The sequence below is a fragment of the Numida meleagris genome, chromosome 1 (assembly GCF_002078875.1).
Source record: "Numida meleagris isolate 19003 breed g44 Domestic line chromosome 1, NumMel1.0, whole genome shotgun sequence".
In the NCBI taxonomy this organism is placed as follows: domain Eukaryota; kingdom Metazoa; phylum Chordata; class Aves; order Galliformes; family Numididae; genus Numida; species Numida meleagris.
In genome coordinates, this window is record NC_034409.1 from 73778756 (window position 1) to 73799356 (window position 20601).

General features: G+C 41.5%; 1 protein-coding gene across 19 annotated transcripts in view; it reads right to left on the minus strand.

Annotated features, from left to right (window-relative positions):
• Positions 1-20601, minus strand: part of TULP3 (tubby like protein 3) — a 37860-nt gene that overhangs the window by 16875 nt on the left and 384 nt on the right. For 3 of the 19 annotated variants that reach the window (XM_021394148.1, XM_021394141.1, XM_021394109.1), the window contains exons 1-2: positions 20318-20517; positions 2498-2549 (exon numbers count right to left, since the gene is read on the minus strand). Coding sequence is in view for 12 of the 19 variants with exons in the window: in XM_021394012.1 (XP_021249687.1) it covers positions 961-1101; positions 2498-2549; positions 20318-20358 (234 nt within the window). In the remaining 7 variants the exon portion in view is untranslated. Of the gene's footprint in view, positions 1-960; positions 1102-2497; positions 2550-5753; positions 5855-14642; positions 14766-15889; positions 16049-20317; positions 20527-20601 lie in introns of those variants that run through there. The other 16 variants (XM_021394101.1, XM_021394155.1, XM_021394014.1 and 13 more) reach the window with 15 other exon arrangements.

Genomic DNA, 20601 nt, shown 5'->3' on the forward strand with positions numbered 1-20601 from the left:
ACATAGTCTACCTTAGCAGGCCACAAGGCATGGATCTTTGAGGCATCCTCTCTACTCTTTCAGCCTCTCCTTAGCTCACAGTAAGACAGCAGAGATAAATGCTAGTGAGGATGGTATTAATAAGATTAAGTGTCAAGACTAATACCATATTAAATGCACTCAGGAATATGCCTTCAGCTTTACCTTCTCCATCCACAGAGAGGTAGCAGCAGTACAGTTTGAGCTACAGGTTCTTCAAAAGATACAGGGAAGCACATTCTACCACTGAGGAAATAAGCACTGTCTGAGAAGTCATCCACTCTCTCCTCGTGGAAAATGAAGTACACTAGACAAAAGCTTTGCAGCAGACAGACTTGACCCACAGATAGATCTTGATAGCAAGCATCATTATAAACAACACTTAACTAAAATTGTAGGGTTTCAAAATCCATCACAAAGATGGATGAGAGACACATATCCTTGTTATGTCAAAGGCTTATTCTAGATTCTCCATGCGGTCAAAGATGCTAAACACAATCCTGCTGATTCCACAAAAGCATTCTGCAATTTTTTATCTCAGTTCCTCTAAACATTTAGGAGAAACTGCTTAAGTACACCACTTGCTACAAACAGCAATGAGTCCATTATGTCTGACTGTGATCTGCTATTGACCTTTACTGCTTCAGAAAGCATGGTACCACTGTGTAAAAGATAAAAGCAGACTTTCAAAGTTAACATTCAAACTTAAATATACAATCCTTAATGAGAGACCGTTAGCATTTCTCACCAAACATTACCAAGCTGCAGTGGGACTGGGGAGTTGAAACTTTCATTAAAATATATTTTTAGTCATCAGTTCTGCAGATGATTGCAATCTCAATCAAATCCAAAAAAATAAAAGGAAAAAAAACCAAACCACCACCACAAAAAACCCTAAACCCTGAATCAAATTGTAAAAGTGGATGAATTCTATAAATTTACCTCTTTCTTGTTTAACTGACAGCTGCTCCAAAGGAATTCTGTGATTCTGTGAATTCCAACCAGCCCAGCAGCTTTGTTTTGGTGGAACAGTGATGCATCTCCGTGACAATATCTCAAACTGGCATATGTTGACCACAGTGCCTAGCAATAAGAGCCACTGGTTGCTACTGGCTCATAACCAAAGCCAACAATGCTAAAACAGACATCAAGGTTCATCACCAAGTAGTCAGATCATCCTTCTTACGGGATCATCCCATTGAATGGCATTTGACACTATGTGCTCTTTTAACAGATTAATTCCAAGACCTTTTTCTCAAATGCTTCCCATTATTTTATTGTTTTCTCTTTACAAGTGTTATTGGAAAGTTTACAGGTAGCTTTTACAAATATGGCCAAAGATATTTTTAATTCCCCAGTTCTGAAGTGTGTTAGATAAGCACCCATACACACATGGAGGTCAAGTCAGTAATGAATCTGTCTGGATTCAAAGCTACATAAACTCAGACTAGCAATAACGAACAAGTTTTGGTAAAGATGGCTATTAACCAATGCATCAGTTCCCTGAAAAGTGTTATGCCTGGATTTAAAGATCCTCAGATGAGAGATAGCATTTCTAAAAACTGTACTTTAATTTCAACACAACTTTATGTTCTACTTTGATGAATTTACTCTATGACTTAATACAGTGAATTCTGTTCCATGCAAAATGGACAGCTAGTTAATTATAATAATCTCATAATTTCTAACCTTTAGGTAAGCACCTGAAATTTCAGAGGATAGATACTTTATTGATTTGATGAGCAACTGATCTAAGCACCCAGCAAATAGCACTCAGCTGCTTAAAAAAAAGACAAAAATCTAATATTAGATAAATGCTTAGCTGCAAATGTGTTTTGTTTTCTTTTCATTTTTGAGTTTGTTTTGTAGGAGACAAAATTAAAGTAAGTAGAAAGATACTGGACATCATTTTCAAAAGCAGTATTAAACAGATCTTTCTGTAGCTCAAGGAACCTTTTACTTTAAGACTCAAAATGGTAATTACAGTCTTCCAATCTTACTATTCGTTCCTGCTTCGTGGTGATTCAATACCAATGAAATGAGTAAGACTCATGCAAAAAAATAAATGCATAAAAGAAATCAAACCTACAAGCCATACAAGTTAACTAACAAAAGTCAGGCAGATCTTTAATGGAAAACATCAGCAATCAGTTCTGCTTGTATTCTTCAGATCATACTGAATCACTTTACCCCCAGTTCTCAAGCCTCTGTGACACTGAATTCACATGCAGCCTTGCATATCACAACAGAAGCTGAACAATGTGGCCTTGACTCACAGTTGCTAGATACTTTATGTAGTTCTGAGCAACAAATTACAAAGTAAATGACAACAGGCCAGACAACCAAGAGGAAAAATGGGAAGGGAGAAGAAGGAAGAAAAAGAGAAAACAAACACTTTAACCTCCTCCCTTTCTAAAATAAGATGGCTAATATTTGTTTGCCTACATTTATTTTTGCCAGCTTATGCACAACCACTTACCTGATTCTCTAGTTTCAGCTGTCGTAGTTTCATGCCTTCATCCTCAAAGACTCTGGAAAAGGAAAGAAACAAATAATTATTACTAGCAATTAGTGTGCATTATAAGAACATATGACATCCACAGACTACAACACAGCTATTGAGACTTCAAAGCAACTGTAAAGCATGATTTCTACCCCATGGGAAGACCAAGTTTAAGGTCTTTTCTTATAAAAGAAACATACATCATATTCTGTCACAAGTAGGACCAGTGATTCAGTCACTTAACTGAACTGCTCTGAAAACATTTTGTAAGCTAAAAAACTTTCATTACTTATGGACAGATTACGAGCCACTACTGAAGTGGGCTTTGAGACAATTTATATCTGAAGACTTAACGAAGTTCAAAGCAATTCAGTGCAGTCCCTCTTCCTTCATAAAATACCAAACTCCAAATTAACCCACAATTTTTGGTTTTGTCATGGGTCAACCTTACACTACTTTCTCCTCCTACCGGACTTCCAAGAAGTACTGTTAATATCCGTGAGCATATGCAACTATTCAATTCCTGCAGATGGAAGAAATAATTATTTTCCTATTTATTTTATAGCTAATTTTCATAAGAACTCTCTTTCTTGGTTCTAAGAGGTGTTTCATATAGACTTCCCATTTCCTTTTGGATGAGAATGAATTATTACATAAACTGCAGTTTAGAGCTGTCAGCTCTAAAAAGGAGAAAGGTAATTAATTGACATGCACACATATACTCTGTCTATCACAGCTGTGCACTTTCCTCCTACATAGCTTTGATAAAGACCTCTCTTGAAGTGAAAAAAACAGTACTGAAGGAAGAAGTTATTTATTATAGGAAACAGACAAATCTTATGTATTTTATTGAAGACATGCAGGGCTAGCCAAAATTTCAATTTAAAAAGGAAATTCTCTGTCTGGTCTAGGTGCAGAAATGACCAATGATGTGAAGTCACAAGCTGGCAGATAGTGCTGAATGTAACCCCAAAAAGGAAAACTGGAAAAAGACACAAGGAGAGAGGTGGAGTGAGGTTTCTGCAAAACACACGCCATGAAGCATAGTGTTAACACAAAGAGAAAGGGCTCAGAGTCCCTTTAACCCACAGTAAATCCACATTTGACTTCCAGGCAAGCAAGGAATTTAAGTCAAAAAAAGACTTAAGTCCTTACAGATAGACTACCCCATACAACACTGGTCATATGTTCTGGAAGGCAGAAAAAAATATATATTGTATTAGCACATCATAAATAACAGTTCATATACCCTAAAACTGATGCTAACTGGCCAACAGTATTTTAAAGGAAGTTAACATTTTTGCTGGTTGTTACTTGCAGTTTTCTAGATTTTTTTTTCTGATGTATTTTATCTCTAGGACCTTGGAAACACTTTGGTTTTAAAAACTGACCCTACTTCTCACAGAGTCCAGTAATAGGTTGCACCTCGGATTCAAAATCAACAGAGGGGATGGAAAAACCAATATCTTTCCTGGAGAGTGATGTAGAGTGACTTGAGTCCCTACAGCAACAGTTACAGTAATACACTCATTTCTATCTGAAAACATCCACTATTTAAGAAAAACAAACATTTCTGTTGAGTGCATAAAGATATATATGAGTTGCCAAATGAAATTTCAACATAAAGTTTAAGTATAACATGTTTTCTATTTAAAACATAGCAGATGGAAAAGGCCATCTATAGCATACCAGAGAAATGGCTGAAAACTCCAGTTAAAGTATTCATTATATAAAAAAAAAAAAAGCAGTACAACTAACAAATTCTCCTTATTTTTACATGCCCGCAGACTTAAGAAATTGATAAATTTTTGTTAACTGCTACAAAGAGTTTGTTATAAATCAATCAGTGTAGCTCTCCTCAATTCTTATGGGCTTATGTACAGATTCTTAAATAATTAAAAAGCTATAAAGTTGTACTGTGTCAATACAAAATACTGCCTGTATTTCCATTGCTTTTCCTAACAAAAAATAAACTCCCAGTAATTCATGCGTCTTCCTCAGGAAATCCAACAAACAACAACAACTAAAAACCAACTCAATGCCACCTCTGGAAATAAAGCTTCAAGTTTTTGTTTTACCTCTAAATGATAAAATACCGAAATATTGGGATATGTATTGTGGATATTCTCAATTAACATCACTTACTTTTTATTTTCTACGCACAGTTGAATAAAGTTGCAGAATCATCATGCAGACTACATAATGCTTCAACTTCTTGAGACTCAAAGGTGGTTAAAACGCATAAAGATTTTAAAAGTTCACAAAGCTTTAGAAAACAAGAGTATTATCTTTTACAATTTACTGTTAAACAGAGTAAAATCACCTTATAGCTGGCAACAAACCTCTCCATTAAAAATGGAACAAAATAAGAAGAAAAAAAAATAAACTCAAGAACACTTTGATGCTGTAAACAGAAGCTAAAACTGTTAAGACAATTTTTATTTACTCTACCTGCAACTTGTCTTCCAGCACATTAGAAAATCATAACGTATAAACCAATCAAAAGTTTTTTCTTTCCCCCTACTTCCCACCTTTTTATACCCACCACAGCGAAGCTAGTGTTGTTGCAAAACTTATAGAGAAAGGCTACGTAAGAGTCACTCTCCAGCTCATCACTAAGAAATGCAAGCAGTATGCTAACACAGTTAAACACACCTAATGCAAATCCTCCTAACAGACTGACTGAACACAGAGTACGTCTCTGTCATGGTTTTATGATTTTTGGTTATTGGTACTCCACATCATAACATCATGTAGTGTATGTACCTGGTTCTCAGAAGAGAAGGACTACTAAATTCCCCAGGGTACTTTGCTCCTCTGTTACCATTTCTGGCCAGAGGGAAAAGATAAAAACTTGCAGATCATGAGACCTCGGCCCTTCTTTCCACCCGTCTCTCGTCTTGGCAGCACCTTGCTCCTCAGCCGTCTTATCGTTGGTAGTAGAGTAAGGCCTACCTTGACTTTGGACATTCTTTCTCTCTGTATTGGATTTATCAGTTTAAATTGTAATTATATTGTATTATAGTGCGTTGTTTTGCATTCCGATATCTTACTTAGTAAATTAGTTTGTTTCTCCTCAGATTGTTGCCGCAGTTCTTTGCTCTCAGGGCCATCTCCTTACCCTTTTTCCCTTTTCCCGGGGCGTGGGTCTGTGGGTCCCCCGTCCCATTCATCACAGAACTGGGCCAAATGCCCGTAAACCGTTGACAGTCTCCATACTCTTTGGACATACCTATGAGCAGCAGAATTGCCAGGTCACAGCCTAAACCAGTGGTTGAGCACCAGGTAAGAAGGTATGGCTAACCCAGGGAGCTCAGGTGCAAGCAATACACCTGAATGACTGGAAGGGGTGGATCCAGGCTCTACCCCTCCTCATCCTCATTTAAGGGTTAGCAGCTGAGGGAACAGCATTTCTCTAGATATAGATTACACTCCTTTTGAGCTGTCCCTGGTTGTTGGAAGGGTGGGAGGAGCAGCTGCAGCAGCAGACAGTTTTCCTTGTTACCTGTTATTGCTCCATAGTGCCTGTATCCCATTAGAAGGCACTATCATCACCTTCTTTTGCCATACATTATTGGCAAGCCAGGAAGGCATCAACTTCCTAAAGGTATTTCATTCTAATCCTTCTGAAAAGGAGAATGCTAAAAACAGCATTCCTAAAGAGTACAATTGGATGTATCGGTTGGGAAAAAACTATCCCTCTAGACAAAACGTTGCCAGGGCATATTCTGAGATTTCTAGCATCCCTGTATTATGGGATTGCCACAGCGACAGAAAAATAGAGCCCCTTGCATGACGGGAGCAATGTTTATAAGTCCTCAACCTGCATGGTGGAATATCTTCATGGCCTCAGTAAAGATATACTGGTTACAAAAGAATGACAGCTGGCTGAATCCACTGTGGCAAGGCCACTGTTAATGGCCTTGAATTGACTGGGCACACCAAATAACACTGGAAAATGAGAATCAATTACTACGCGACCAAGTTGAAAGACTCGAACAACAAGTTGCCATACTAACTGGGGAAAAAACAAATCTGACCATGCCCCTAAAAAAAGTCAGAAATATATTATTAGAAACTACCAAGACCCCCAAACAAGTGGGTCTGTACCACCTAGATTTGGTAGATGAAAAAACCAAAAGGTCCACTTGAGCCAGATCCCTTTGAGATCTGACCTACCATGACACAAAAAACAAAAAAGATGCAAGATAGGCTGGTAGGGGTACCCCTAAACCAGTGACCCCCCCACCCAGACTACATTACATACAACAGCACACCCATACATGGCAGCTGAATTCATGATCTAGTGCAGCGGTTTATACAAAAAAAAAAAAGAGAAAGCATACCAGTGGGACATGGAGGCAGAAAGTGTTGTAGTAAACGGACCAGAAATTTCAAAACTGGCATCCATTACTACTCACCCTGCCCTCAGGCAAAAACTATACGCGACAGTCCAACATCATGAAGAAAATCATTCATTCATTCAATGGCTGATGGCTGCATGCTGAATAACATGGCCAAATAAAAACGATATACTTTTAAAGACAAGTTTTAAAGACAAAAACTTACTGTCATGGTTTTATGATTTTTGTTGTCAGTATTCCACAACATAACATCATAGAATCATAGAATCATAGAATTGCTCAGGTTGGAAAAGACCTTCCAGATCATCAAGTCCAACCGCAACCTAACCATACTACTCTACTTCTACCAACCCACCACTAAATAATGTCCCTGAGCACCAGATCCAAACGGTTTTTAAACACGTTCAGGGATGGTGACTCAACCACCTCCCTGGGGAGCCTGTTCCAGTGCTTAACAACCCTTTCTGTAAAGAAGTTTTTCCTGATATCCAACCTAAACCTCCCCTCGTGCAACTTGAGGCCATTTCCCCTTGTCCTGTCACCTGTCACCAGTGAGAAGAGACCAGCCCCGCTCTCACTGCAATCACCTTTCAGGTATTGGAAGAGAGCAATAAGGTCTTAACGCTTCAGTTCCATGGACTGCCAATATTTCCAGGTACCTGGTTCTCAGAAGAGAAGAAGAACGACATATCCCAAAAGACTTTCAATGTTCTGTTTCCGTTTAGTGGGGAAGATAAAACTACTCACAAGTCACAAGATGTCCCTTTTTCCCTTTTACTGCTTGTCTCTGCGGTATGTGCTCCCTAGCCACCTCACCTTCAGCATTAGAGTAAGGTCTTTGTTTTGGACACTCTCTCCCTTATTTATTAGCCTCAATTCCAATTATATTGTATTAAACTGTGTTATCTTGCATTATGATATCATATTTAATAAATTAACTTTCCTCCTCAGATCATTGCCGCTGTTTGGTTTTTAGACCCTTCTCCCTACCCTTTCTCCCCTTTTCACTTTTTCCCCCTTCCTGGGGCATGGGTCCGTGGGTCCCCCTCTGCCCCATTAGTCACGGAACCGGGCCAAAGCAGCCTGTAAACCATTGACACTTACAAAACTATATTAGGGAGTTAGGTACGAAAGAGGCAATCTATGAGGATGCCTTTGAAAGTCCTGATCTGATGAAATTTTCAGCAGGAATGAGAGATCTCATCCTGCAACAAGCCCAACCACACCAGTATGGCACTTTGGTGTTCATACTAAACCCCCTCGTTTACCCCCTGCTACATTTAGTGGAATCCCCTAGCTCTCCTAATAAAGCTGCATAATGGATAATCACCTAAGTACAAAACTAAACAAATTCAGAATCCAAATAAAATTTATATTTAAAAATGTGACAAATTAACCATCCAGATATCTCACAGAGACATGGATTTTCAAGAGAAAACAACAGTATTTAATTAAGGCTTAATATTATTAAAAACTACTACTATGGAGTAACGCAGTCAGACTTGCTGACAGAAGCAGACACCACCTCAGTCTTAAAAGAAACTATGACATGAGAGAAGGAAATATAATTTTTTGTGCTTTTCAGTGATTTCCACTACTTCCTTTACTTTACATGAAAGGCACAATAAAATAACAGCATTTTTCTCCAGAAAGGTCCCAAATTTCCTAATACTTTATATTCCATTTCTCTCTCAACAGAGAACTTCTATTCCTACCTGCCTCTAAGTTAAAAAAATTGAACTCTGTTGTGGAATTATTGGGTACTTTGAAGTTAAATGTACCAGAACTATATCAAAATGCAAAAACAAAACAACAACAAAAAATACCAAAGGCTGGAATATGTATATATTTTTCATACATACACAAATATATGTGTATGTTTTGTCATTTTCATAGCTAAACAGATGCCCCAACTCAGAGAAATAGGAATATCATGCTGAAGAAAGGAACTTTTAAAAAAATAAACTCAGATACCGGTGCTATAGAAGAAGCTTTTGCTACAAATTATGAACAGATTAATAATTAATTTTGTTAGCTAATGTAAAGAGAATGGTGTATTTAATACAAAGCTATCTTTGCAACACCATGTTGTCCATACTTACATAATACAGGCAAAAGTTGTTTGCAACCCTGTCATGCACTATGGTCAGCAGTGTCACACAGATTTTGTATTGCGCACCATTCCCTGCCTTATGGACAGTGGTGTCGCACAGAGTTCAGTTAACACACTTCACTAACCACAACTCAGGTGGCTAACTATAAATTTATTTAATATAATGTCCTTAAGCAATTACACTCTCAGTTAGCAAATGCTCAACAGATAACAATTCCAAACATACACTAACAAACAAACAGTCTTCGCAAAGCATACAACAAATAATGTGCTGAAGTGGAAGGGCGCATGTGGAACATGATGTGCATCCCTGGCTCCCCCACAAAACTGTTAGGTAGCTCGTGGAAACCCCAGAAGTACACGCCACACCCATGAACTGCCATGTAATGGAGTCTGCCCATTCCCCCAAGGCATGGTATTTGACCGAATTCCTTGAGAAAGGGCCATAGCCAAATCCCCTGGCAAGAAAGGAGATTTCTAGATATTGTTAGGGAGGGTAATACGATCTGATGTTCGACGGTTGGTCCAGATGTCGGTGCATGTGCTCTGGGGGTCTCAGTCCAGCTGAGAGGGGATCCCACTCAATAGCGGTCCCTGCACCGTTTTTACACTCTGCTAGCATCTGGACTCTGTTGATATTGTTACTTAATTGCTACAGTGCGTACTGCTTCTGCTGTATGGGGTTAGTCTGATAAGCTACGTGTGGCCTACTTCATGAAAGAGCAAGGAAGGCCTCCCCTGGGTCCCACAAGAGTTGGTTACACTTCTTTTACTTAAGCCTAGAGCCATGGAACCACATCTGTGAGTGCTGTCCCATGTTTTTGTCTTGGTGCAGCACCACCTTGACATGAAACAACAGGACAACAGAGTGGCACTACATTCAGGCCGAAGTTGCTGGGTCAGGCTCTTGACATTAGTTTAGGCCGTGATCATGCAACTTGACGTTCTAGTCCTAGTTACTTGGGAGAAGAGATCAACTCCCATTTTGCTACAACCTCCTTTCAGGCAGAAGTAGAGAGTGATAAGGTTTCCCCTGAGTCTCCTCTTCTCTAGAACAGTCACGGTACCCTCAGCTGTTCCTCATTCCAGACCTTTAATCAGCTTCATCGCCCTTCTTTGGACACACTCCAGTCTTTCTTGTAGTGAGGGGCACAAAACTGAACACAGCACTCGAGGTGCAGCCTCACCAGTGCAAAGTACAGGGGGATGATCACTTCCCTAGTCCCAGTGGCTATTCTAATTCTCGTAGAAGATGGGACGCTATTAGCCTTCTCGGCCATCTGGGCACACTGCTGGCTCATGCTCAGCTGGCTGTCAACTAACATCCCCAGATCCTTTTCCTCCATGCAGCTTTGCAGTCACTGTGCCCCAAGCCTGTGATGATACATGGGGTTATTGTGACCAAAGTGCAGGACTTGGCACTTGATCTTGTTAAAGCTCATACAACTGGCCTCAGCCTGTCGATACAGCCTATCCGGATCCCTCTGTAGAATGCTCCTACACTCAAGCAGATCAACGTTTCCTTCCTAACATGGTGTCATCTGCAATCTTACTGAGGGAGCCTTCAATCCCCTTGACCAAATCATCAATACAGATATTAAACAGGACTGGCACCAATACTGAACCCTGAAGAACACCACTAGCGATCAGTTGCCAGCTGGATTTAACTCCATTCACTATAACTCTCTGAGCCCAGCTGTCCATCCAGTTTTTGACTAGGGAGACAAACTTTTGCTTCTTAATAGAGACATTCAAATTATATTATAGGGTAAATGATACAGGAAAGGTGAAATAGTCATTCAAAAGAATCACCTCTATCTATCTTCAGTTTCAGAAGGGTATTCATGAAAGCATAGAATAAAATTATGATCTCTGAATGCAATGGAATATCGTTTGCACTTTCATATCCACATAAACACACTTTGAAATAGGAAAAAAAAACTAATGTGGCAGGAGATTGTAGCACGAACAGGAATGTGATATTAAAAACAACACTGAAAAATCAAGGATGGAAGAAAAGCTTAATTATGGTGAAACAAAGACTAAAGCATATATTATTCCTTTTTCAGAAATAGCTTAATTACTGTCTTGTTTGACCAGCTGAACATGAGCCAACTACATACCCTCACCACAAAGGTGTCCAACAGCATTGAAGGCTGTGTTTACAGATGACACCAAGTTAGGTAGGACTGTTGATCTGTTTGGGGGTAGGAAAATTTGGCAGAGGGATCTAGATAGGTTAAATCAATGAGCTATGTCCAACTGTATGGAATTCAAGAAGGCTGAATGCTGGCTGCTACACTGGGGTCATAACAATCCCACATAGTGGCAGAAAGCTAGCAGAAAGAGATCTGCAGTTGCTGGTTAACAGCCAACTGGACATAAGCCAGCACTATGCCCAGGTGGCTAACAAGGCCAACAGCATCCTGGCCTTCATCAGAAATAGTGTGGCCAACAGAAGTAGGCAAGTAAGTGTCCCTTTGTATTCAGCACTGGTGAGACCATACCTCAAATATCATGCTCAGTTTGGGTCCCTCACTACAAGATGGATATTGAGTTGCTTGAGCCTGTGCAGAGAAGAGCAACAAAGCTGCTGAACAGACTAGAAAACAAAGAGTTATAAGGAGTGACTGAGGGAACTGGGGCTGTTTAGTTTGGAAGAGGATGCTTGAGGGGAGATCTCATAGCTCTCTAAAACTACTTGAAAGGAAGCTGCACCAAGTAGGTGCAGCTTCCTAAAAGAGACCAAGTTGGTCTCTTTTCTCAGTTAAAAGTGACAGGATGGACATAAACCAGCAGTGTGCACTTGCAGCCTGGAAGGCCAACTATATCCTGGGCTTCAGTAAAAAAAGGGTGGCCAGCAGGGAGAGGGAGTTGATTGTCCCCCTCTACTTAGCTCTTGCGAGGCCCCATCTGGAGTACTGCATCCAGGCCTGGGGCCCCCAGCACAAGAAGGACGTGGAGCTCTTGGAACAGGTCCAGAGGAGGCCACCAAGATGATCAGAGGGCTGGAGCACCTCTCCTATGAAGAGAGGTTGAGGGAACTGGGCTACTTTAGTTTGGAGAAGAGAAGGCTCTGAGGAGACCTCACTGTGGCCTTCCGGTACTTGAAGGGAGCGTATAAACAGGAGGGGGAATGACTGTATACCTGGGTTGATAGTGACAGAACAAGGGGGAATGGTTTTAAAATAAGACAGAGGAGATTTAGGTTAGATATTAGGAGGAAGTTTTTCACACAGAGGGTGGTGATGCCCTGGAACAGGTTGCCCAGAGAGGTTGTGGATGCCCCATCTGTGGAGGCATTCAAGGCAAGGCTGGTTGTGGCTCTGGGCAGCCTGGTTTAGTGGTTGGCGACCCTGCCCATGGCAGGGGGGTTGAAACTAGATGATCTTTGAGGTCCTTTTCAATCCAGGCCATTCTATGATTCTACGAATGCCAGTGCTTGCCATTCCTAGTGAATTCTCCAGGTGTTCATCAGAGATTTTTGATGAAATGTTACTCTTCCTGTGTTTCATCCTTGACAATAATTATTCACAAATGTATGTACCACCAAAAAGTGAATGAGGCACGACTGTGAAGCAAGGGATATTCTTCTTTGTTAAGAGAGGGCTTATGAAAGTCTGGTAAAGAGACATGATCTTTTTTTTTTCAGTTGAATGTCCGATTGCAACTCTATACATTTAATGTGAAAATCTGCAAGTAATGTATTTATGTTGATTGAAAATGCACTTGCAAATATACAAAAAAAATTTTCTTGACATCATGAAATCCAATCTCAAATTTCTTTATCAAAATGGAAAGCACAGCTGCATATTTTTCACTGTTCACAGAACTGTTTTAGGCAATGTATCAAAATGTATGAAATCATTTGACATAACTTGAGCTTGCCATAATTTTAGTTTCATTTCAAACACTAATATTGTCTGAAACATAGCACAGAGAAGTTGATTTTCACCTTGAAGACACGCGTTTAACTCATTCAAATGAGTGGCCAAATCCAGCAAAAATGCTAAATCTGCGAGCCATTTTTAATCTTCATGTTTTGGCACAAATTCTCCTTTTGATTCCATAAAGGACTCGATTTCACTTTGCAAAGTCTTTTTAGCATTTTACTCTGAATTACGACTCCTTCATTCAAAAAAGTAAATGACAACTCCATAATCAGCATCCATACTTTTAAGTAACTTCTAGAATTGGTGATGATTGAGTACCTTAGGCTTTATGAAATTCACAGTTTTGATGATGATTTGCATGACATTATCCACTGTCAAAGCTTTTGCACATACATTTTCTTGATGTCTGATGCAGTGATATTTCATCAAACGTGAGTTACCAGTAGTAACTGCATCATCTTCTATTAATTTTATAAGTCCCTCTTTTTTACCACCTACCACTGGGGCACCATCAGTAGCTATACCAGATATGTTGACGAAGGTTAAAGAAAATTGCTTTAATGTATTTTTTTTTATTGCTTCATACAAATGAAGAGATTTAGTTCTGTCTTTCAATGGCATCAAAGAAGTCATTTCTTCAGTGACATTATATTTGTTATCAATATCTCTAACAAAAATAGCAAGTAGAGCTATATCTGCAGCATCAGTACTTTCATCTATCGCCAAAGCATAAAATTTGAAATTTGCAGCTTTATTCTCCAAATCTTCTTTGACAGATTTTCCTTTTTCTTCACCTCACCTGGCTATAGTCTGGTGAGACAAACTGATTTTAGAAAAATCTGTTTGTTCGTTTGTTTTTTTAATCAGGACACATTATATATGCCATGCTTTCCATCTATCACTTAACAAACCTACCATCAGGAAATAGTTTTGATTTCTTTGCAATCAGATTTGCTCTCACATGACTAGCTTTTATAACAGAGTTCATGTGAGTTTTAACTTTTTTGAAAATGTTTTGTTGAGGTGACAGACCTTTTTCAGTTCCATTATTTTGTCTTTATGAAGCATTCCTTGATATGCATCTAATTTGGCAGCATGTTTCTGCATATAATGTCTTTTCAAATTCTAATCTTTGAAATCTGACACTATTTCCTTGCAAATTAAGCACAGTGCCATATTATTTGTCAGCACTGCATTGTGCCCTCCCTGTGCCCCGGGGCCAGGCCAGGCCTGGCCGCTCGATGGGGCAGAGCTGCCACCATGATGATGTGGCAGCAGGAGTAGACGGCCACAGTGCAAACTGAGCTGGGCCGCATGCGGCCCGCAGGCCAGATATGCCTGCTCTAGACCTTTTTCAATCTTCACAGCCCTCCTTTGGACACCCTTGGAGAGTTTTAAGTCCTCACATTTTGGCACCCAAACCTGCACACAATGTTCAAGGTGAGGCCACACCAGTGCTGAGCAGAATTAAAGAATCCCTTCCCTCGACCAGCAGGCAGTGGTGGGCCTGATGCACTCCAGGATATGGATGGCTTTTTTGGCTGCCAGGGCACACTGCTGACTCAGATTCAATTTGCCACCAACCAGAAACCCCAGATCCCTTTCCATGGGTCTGTTCTTCACCCTCTTGTCCCCCAGTCTGTACACATATCTATGTGTGCATCTACGTTAACCTGTATGGTTACTATATTGGCATATCATATAACAGTTGCACCAAGACTTTGATCAGAAATAATTTATACCAGTCATACCTTCTCTAATGTCAGATCATGGCACTTCTCCCTCCTACAGATGCTAATATCAACAGTGGTTTAAAAAAATGCAGGAGAAGAAAAAGATAACCATAGTCTTTATAAGGACAGGTCATCAGTAACCTAAAATGTAAGAGAAAAGAACTTACTATAAACTGAAGAGACAATTCAAGTAACCTGCAATTTTATGAAGACTTTAATTGTTCTAACACCTGCAGTTACCAAGTCCATTTCAAGTTTTATCTGGCAAATTTTGTGTCAAGAGCATGGTTTTGCTACTTTTTCCCTATCTTGCCACTGCTGTCTACATCATAGGAAATGAGGGCATCACTTCTTCATTCACACCTGTAAGAGTTAAAATTGTGTTCATTTTTTCCCAGCCTTGCATACCAGCTAGGATACGCCTGGATAAACAAATAAACAGATAGTGAGAGGCTCAACTGTAAAGACTGGGAAAATGGATGGGACAGACACGATAAACAGGAGGTAACGAATTAGGAGAGAGAGAGCAAAGGTTGGTGGAATCAGGCTGTAAATACTATAGCAAGCATCGTATAGATTGTAAACCTGGAGTACTCAATCAACGGGGAAACAGGACAAATTCTTGACATTGGGGGATAGGGGATATAAGGCTGTGATGTGTTTTTGGCTGTGCGCTCCTGCTTGCAGGACGCCCGCCAATGCAATCGCGAATTAAAACTTTTTCACAAGAGATCCGGTCTCCAAAAAATCATTTGAGTTATTTCTCACACGCTGCCAATAGCAGCACCAAACTGCAATCACAAAAAATATTCTCTTCTAGGAATACATCTCGGTCACATTTATACAATATTAAATTAAAATTAAAAAATATTAAAGACTAAAAATGCAATCTTCCCCTGTTATACTGAACAGTCCACACATCCCACTTGAATGTTCCCATGTTTTGCTCCAGAGATTCTCAGTAACCTTTCAAAGTCAGTCCCTAATACAACATTCTGATATCACATTCTGATGCATATGCTGTGAAGGGCTGGGCACGCAGGCTCTCCATGGAGAAGCAGTTCTCCCTGGGGTTCACAGCCACTGTCGGTACCTAGTGCATGATCATGGTGATATGCAGGCACATGGCACTGCCAGGCCATTGCCGCTTGGCCCTCCACTGTCCAGTGGGAGGCAGCGAAGCAGGCGACACATTCCCCAGAGCAGACTGGGCCCTCCAGGCGTTGCCACGGCCTTGCCTCGCCACGTCTCATCTCGTCACTCACCTCTGGCAAGAGCCCCACAACAGCACTGACTAGCAGCCCTGCGCCTGCGCACTTGGTCACGGGAAGTGGAGCCAGGCCTAGAGGTAGGTCCAGCGCAGACCTGTCAGCCTCACCTCTATGCAGTGAAAGATCACGGAACAGAGCATCCTGGAAGCTATGCTAAGGAAAACGGAAGAGAAGGAAGCGATATCAGGCAATCAGCATGGCTTCACTAAGGACAAGTCCTGCCTGACAAAGTTAGTGACCTTTTATGCTTTTTTTTTTTGTACTCAGCACTGGCCAGGACACACCTCAAGAACTATGTTCAGTTTGGGGACTGTCACTACAAAAAAGACATCGAGGCCTTGGAGTGTGTCCAGAGAAGAGCAATGAAGTTCATGAGGGGTCAGGAGCACAAGTCTCATGAGAAGCAGCTGAGGGAACTGGGGTCATTTAGTCTGGAGGAGTCCCAGGAGAGACCTTACAGCTCTCTACAACTACTGAAAGGAGATTGTGGCGAGGTGGGGGTCAGCCTCTTCTCCAGCATAACTAGTGATAGGACTAGAGGGAATGGCCTCAAGTTGCACCATGGGAGGTTCCCGCTGGATATTAGGAAAAATGTGTTCTCTGAAAGGGCAGTCAGGTGCTGGAATAGACTGTCCACGGGGGTGGTTGAATCACCATCCCTGTAGGTGTTAAAGATATATTTAGATGTTGTACTAAGGGATATGGTTTAGTGGGAAAATATTGGTGGTAGGTGGATGGTTGGACTGGATGATCTTGGAGGTCTTCCAACCTTGGTGATTCTATGATGGCGTAACTGCATCAATGGACAAGGAAAGAGCCACTGATACCATCTCTACTTCAGTAATGCCTTTGACACAGTCTCCCATTACAACCTTTTATCTAAATCAGAAAAATATGGATTTGATGGGTGGATGATTCAGTGGATGAGGAACTGGTTGCAAGATCGTACGCAGTGTGTGGTGGTCAATGGATCAATGGCCAGATAGAAATCAGTGACAAGTGGTGTCCCTCAGAGTCAGTACTGGGACCAATGCTCTTTAGTATCTTCATCAAGGACAATGACAGGGGGATTGAGCGCACCCTGAGCAAGATTGTGGATAACACCAAGCTGTGCATTGTAGTCAACATGCCTGAGGGACAGGATGCTGTCCACAGAGACCCAGACAGGCTCAAGCAGTGGGCCCAGGAGAACCTCATGAGGTTCAGCAAATTCAAACACAAGGTCTTGCACCTGGATCATGGCAACTCCCACTATCAATACAAGCTGCGGACAAAACAATGGAGCAAAAAGGACTTGGGGATACTGGCAGATGGCAAGCTAGACATGAGCCAGCAATGTGCCTTCACAGCTCAGAAAGCCAATAGCATCCTGGACTGCAACCAAAGAAGCATGGTTAGCAGGGCAAGGGAAGTGATCCTGCCCCTTTACTCTGAGCTGGTGAGACCTCACTTGGAGTACTACATCCAGATGTGGAATCTTCAGTACAGGACGTAGATGAGCCCGTTGGAGTGTCTGGAGGAACGGCACAAAAATGATCCAAGGGATGGAATGCCTCCTCAGTGATGAGGAGTTTGAGAGAGCTGGGGCTGTTCAGTACAGAAAAGAGAAGGCTCTGGGGAGATCTGACAGTGGCCTTTCAGAAGGGGACATACTCTTTAGCATAGTCTGTGGTTAAAGAACAAGGGGAAATGCTTTCAAACTAAAAGAGAAGAGATTTAGACTAGGTATAAACAAGGTTTTTTTTGTTTGTTTTTACAGTAAGGGTAGTGAAGCACAGGAACAGGTTGCCCAGAAGTGGTGGATGCCCCGTCCCCGGAGACATTCAAGGTCAGGCTGGACAGGGCTCTAAGCAATCTGATCGAGCTGCAGATGTCGCTGTTCACTGCAGGGGAGTTGGACTGGATGACCTTTAAAGGTCTCTTCTAACTCAAATGATTCCACAGTTACAAATGTAGCTCATTTAGATAATTTTTTTTGGTTAAGGCTCAGACTTTAATATCTTGTATTAAATTACAGTTTACATGCATATATACAAAATAGTCAAGCCCAACACTCCCAACAACCTATACTAAGGTCTTCCAAATGTGAAATGGTGCAAGGTGTTGCACTTGCATTAGTGTAATCTTTGACATGTGTAGCGTATAGACAGGGAGAAGTCATTCAGAGCAGCTCCTGAGCAGGACCTGGTCCACAAGGACTGCACGCAAACCAACAGCATGCTCTTGCAGCCTAGAAAGCCAACTGTATCTTCAGCTGCATCAACAGAGGGGTGGCCAGCATGGCAAGGGACATGATTGTCCTCCTCTACTCCATCCTTGTGAGGCCCCACCCACAGTACTGCATCCATGCCTCAGACCCCCAGCACAAGAAAGGTGCAGAGCTGTTGTAGCAGGTCCAGAGGAGAGCCATGAAGATTAGCAGAGGGCTGGAGCAACTCCCCTATGAAGAAAGTCTGGAGAACAGAAGGCTCTGGGGACACCTCACTATGGCCTTCCAGTACTTGAAGGAAGCTTATAAACAGGAGGGGAAACAATAAACAACTTTTTACATGGTCTGATAGTGATAGAACAAGCGGTAATGGCTTTAAACTAAAAAAGGGAAAATTTAGGTTGGACATTAGGCAGAAAACTTATCAGAGAGTGGTGAGGCACTGAAACAGGTCACCCAGAGAAGCTGTGGATACCCCATCCCTGGAGGCATTCAAGGCCAGGTTGGATGGGGCCCTGTGCAGCCTGACCTAGAGGTTGGCAACTCTGCCTGTGGCAGGAGGGTTGGAATTAAACGATCTCTAAGGTTCCTTCCAACTTAAGCCATTCTATTATATGATTTTGTGATAAGAGCTAAATTCCCTTCACAATATTTTAAATGCTTACAATGATTTTAGGGTGAAGTCATCTGAACGTCTCTACCTTATCCAACATTGTTAACTTCAGACTTTCCCAAATGGAAAGGGAAGGCATAGCACTTATCAAAACAATGAAATAACACTATCAACATTATTTTATAAAGCACTAAGACACATCATATCTAGATGAAAGTCAATCAAACTTCAAAATAAACTCTAGCTACTTTAATTACAGCCATCTTAAAGGAAAGACAGCACTGGTGGTGAAGTTAACACATTACCATTGTATTAGGGCCTGTTTAGAAATGGCCCAACCCAAGATCTCAGCTGCCTATCCATCAAATAAAGTTATTTATGTCTTAATATATCTTACATATTGCTGAATAGCAAGGGTATTTCATTTCTGTAAGAAAAAAATATTGGCCAACTGGTTCTCACATACAGCTTTCTTAGACTCTACAAAAGGCCTTAAACATCTACTTAGAAACAACGTACATTTATTTAGGTTTATGTATTCTAGTGTTCTTACTAGAATCATTGAGACTAAGAAAGTTAAGGAAATAGTTTAAGAAACTAGGGTTATGGGAGAAGCAGCTCGCAGATGAACTTGCATTACTGTTAGGCTATTTCTGTGAAGCATCTGTAACAGAATGCGAAACAAGTTCCCTAGCAGAAAGAAATTGTAGTATCACAACTGTTAACAGAAAAGCAGCATCTTTTCCTGTAGCTTCAATTCTGTCAAAATTTAAAATCTAATATCTATGCCACAAAATGAATGGGCATGCAGCCATTAGTTGTTTTAAAGAACAAAAACTCATCCCAGAACTGGTATACAGACCTTGCTTTAGATTTCTTCTTTATGCTGACTTCAGTGTTTCACAGCATGTTTGGTTGACTCAAGAGATCATAGGATGCCATCAAATTCTATTGCCTTTTTTCACTCCCCAATGAAAACTGTGAAGTCTGTTTCATAAACAAATACTGGTTTTGTTCTACATGGGCTTTATCATAACTTAGCAGCTACAGATTTCTTTCCCTCTTTACTGGCTTTTAAATCACCTATCCAAACATCAGAGGCACAGAACAGTTTTTTCCTGCATTTTCACAATCACTTCACTAATCACGTTAATTATGAAAATCTATTTTCACTGGACCCTCACATTGAACTTCCAGTAATTTGGAGTTTCAGATATTCAAACACCACAGGCATAATCTCTTTCCAAAAACTCTCTTCCAAACTAACATGCTTTTCCTATTACGTCAGTTCAGTTCTCTTCAGTTGTTCCTTTTTTTCCACGCAGTGGCCTAAGAGTTTGCTACGGTTTTCACATTCCAAAAGCTTAATTACAAATAGAAGTGCAGGGTAACAAATCAAAAAACGTTCACAGTGGTTTTGCTCCCGGAGACGCTGCCTCAACCAAAGCCGCGCCCACCCGCCGGAAGCTGGAACTGGGTCGAGAAACGCGGCAGCGCACCGCACCGCACCCATCGCATCGGGCCGACCCCACCGAGGTGCAGGGTCAGGCTGGGACGGGCCCCGCCGCAGACCGCTTCCCGCCCGCCTCGCCCCACTCACCGGGCCCCACCGAGCGCACATCGGCTCCCCGCGCCCTCCATCCTCAGCCCCACCGTTACTATAGGGCCTCACCGCTACCCTTGACAACGGAACTCGTTACTGAAGTCCCGCGCCATTGGCCTAAGGCACAGCACACTGCCCGCTGACTGGCCGCTGCACTGCGCTCCCTCAGCCGGCAGGAACCACACCCGCACATGCGCAGAACTGACAGCCAGGTCAGCGCCGAACCCCGCCCGCCACCACCGTCCCGTCGTCCCCCCCCCCCCAACGCCCCGCGGCTTTTC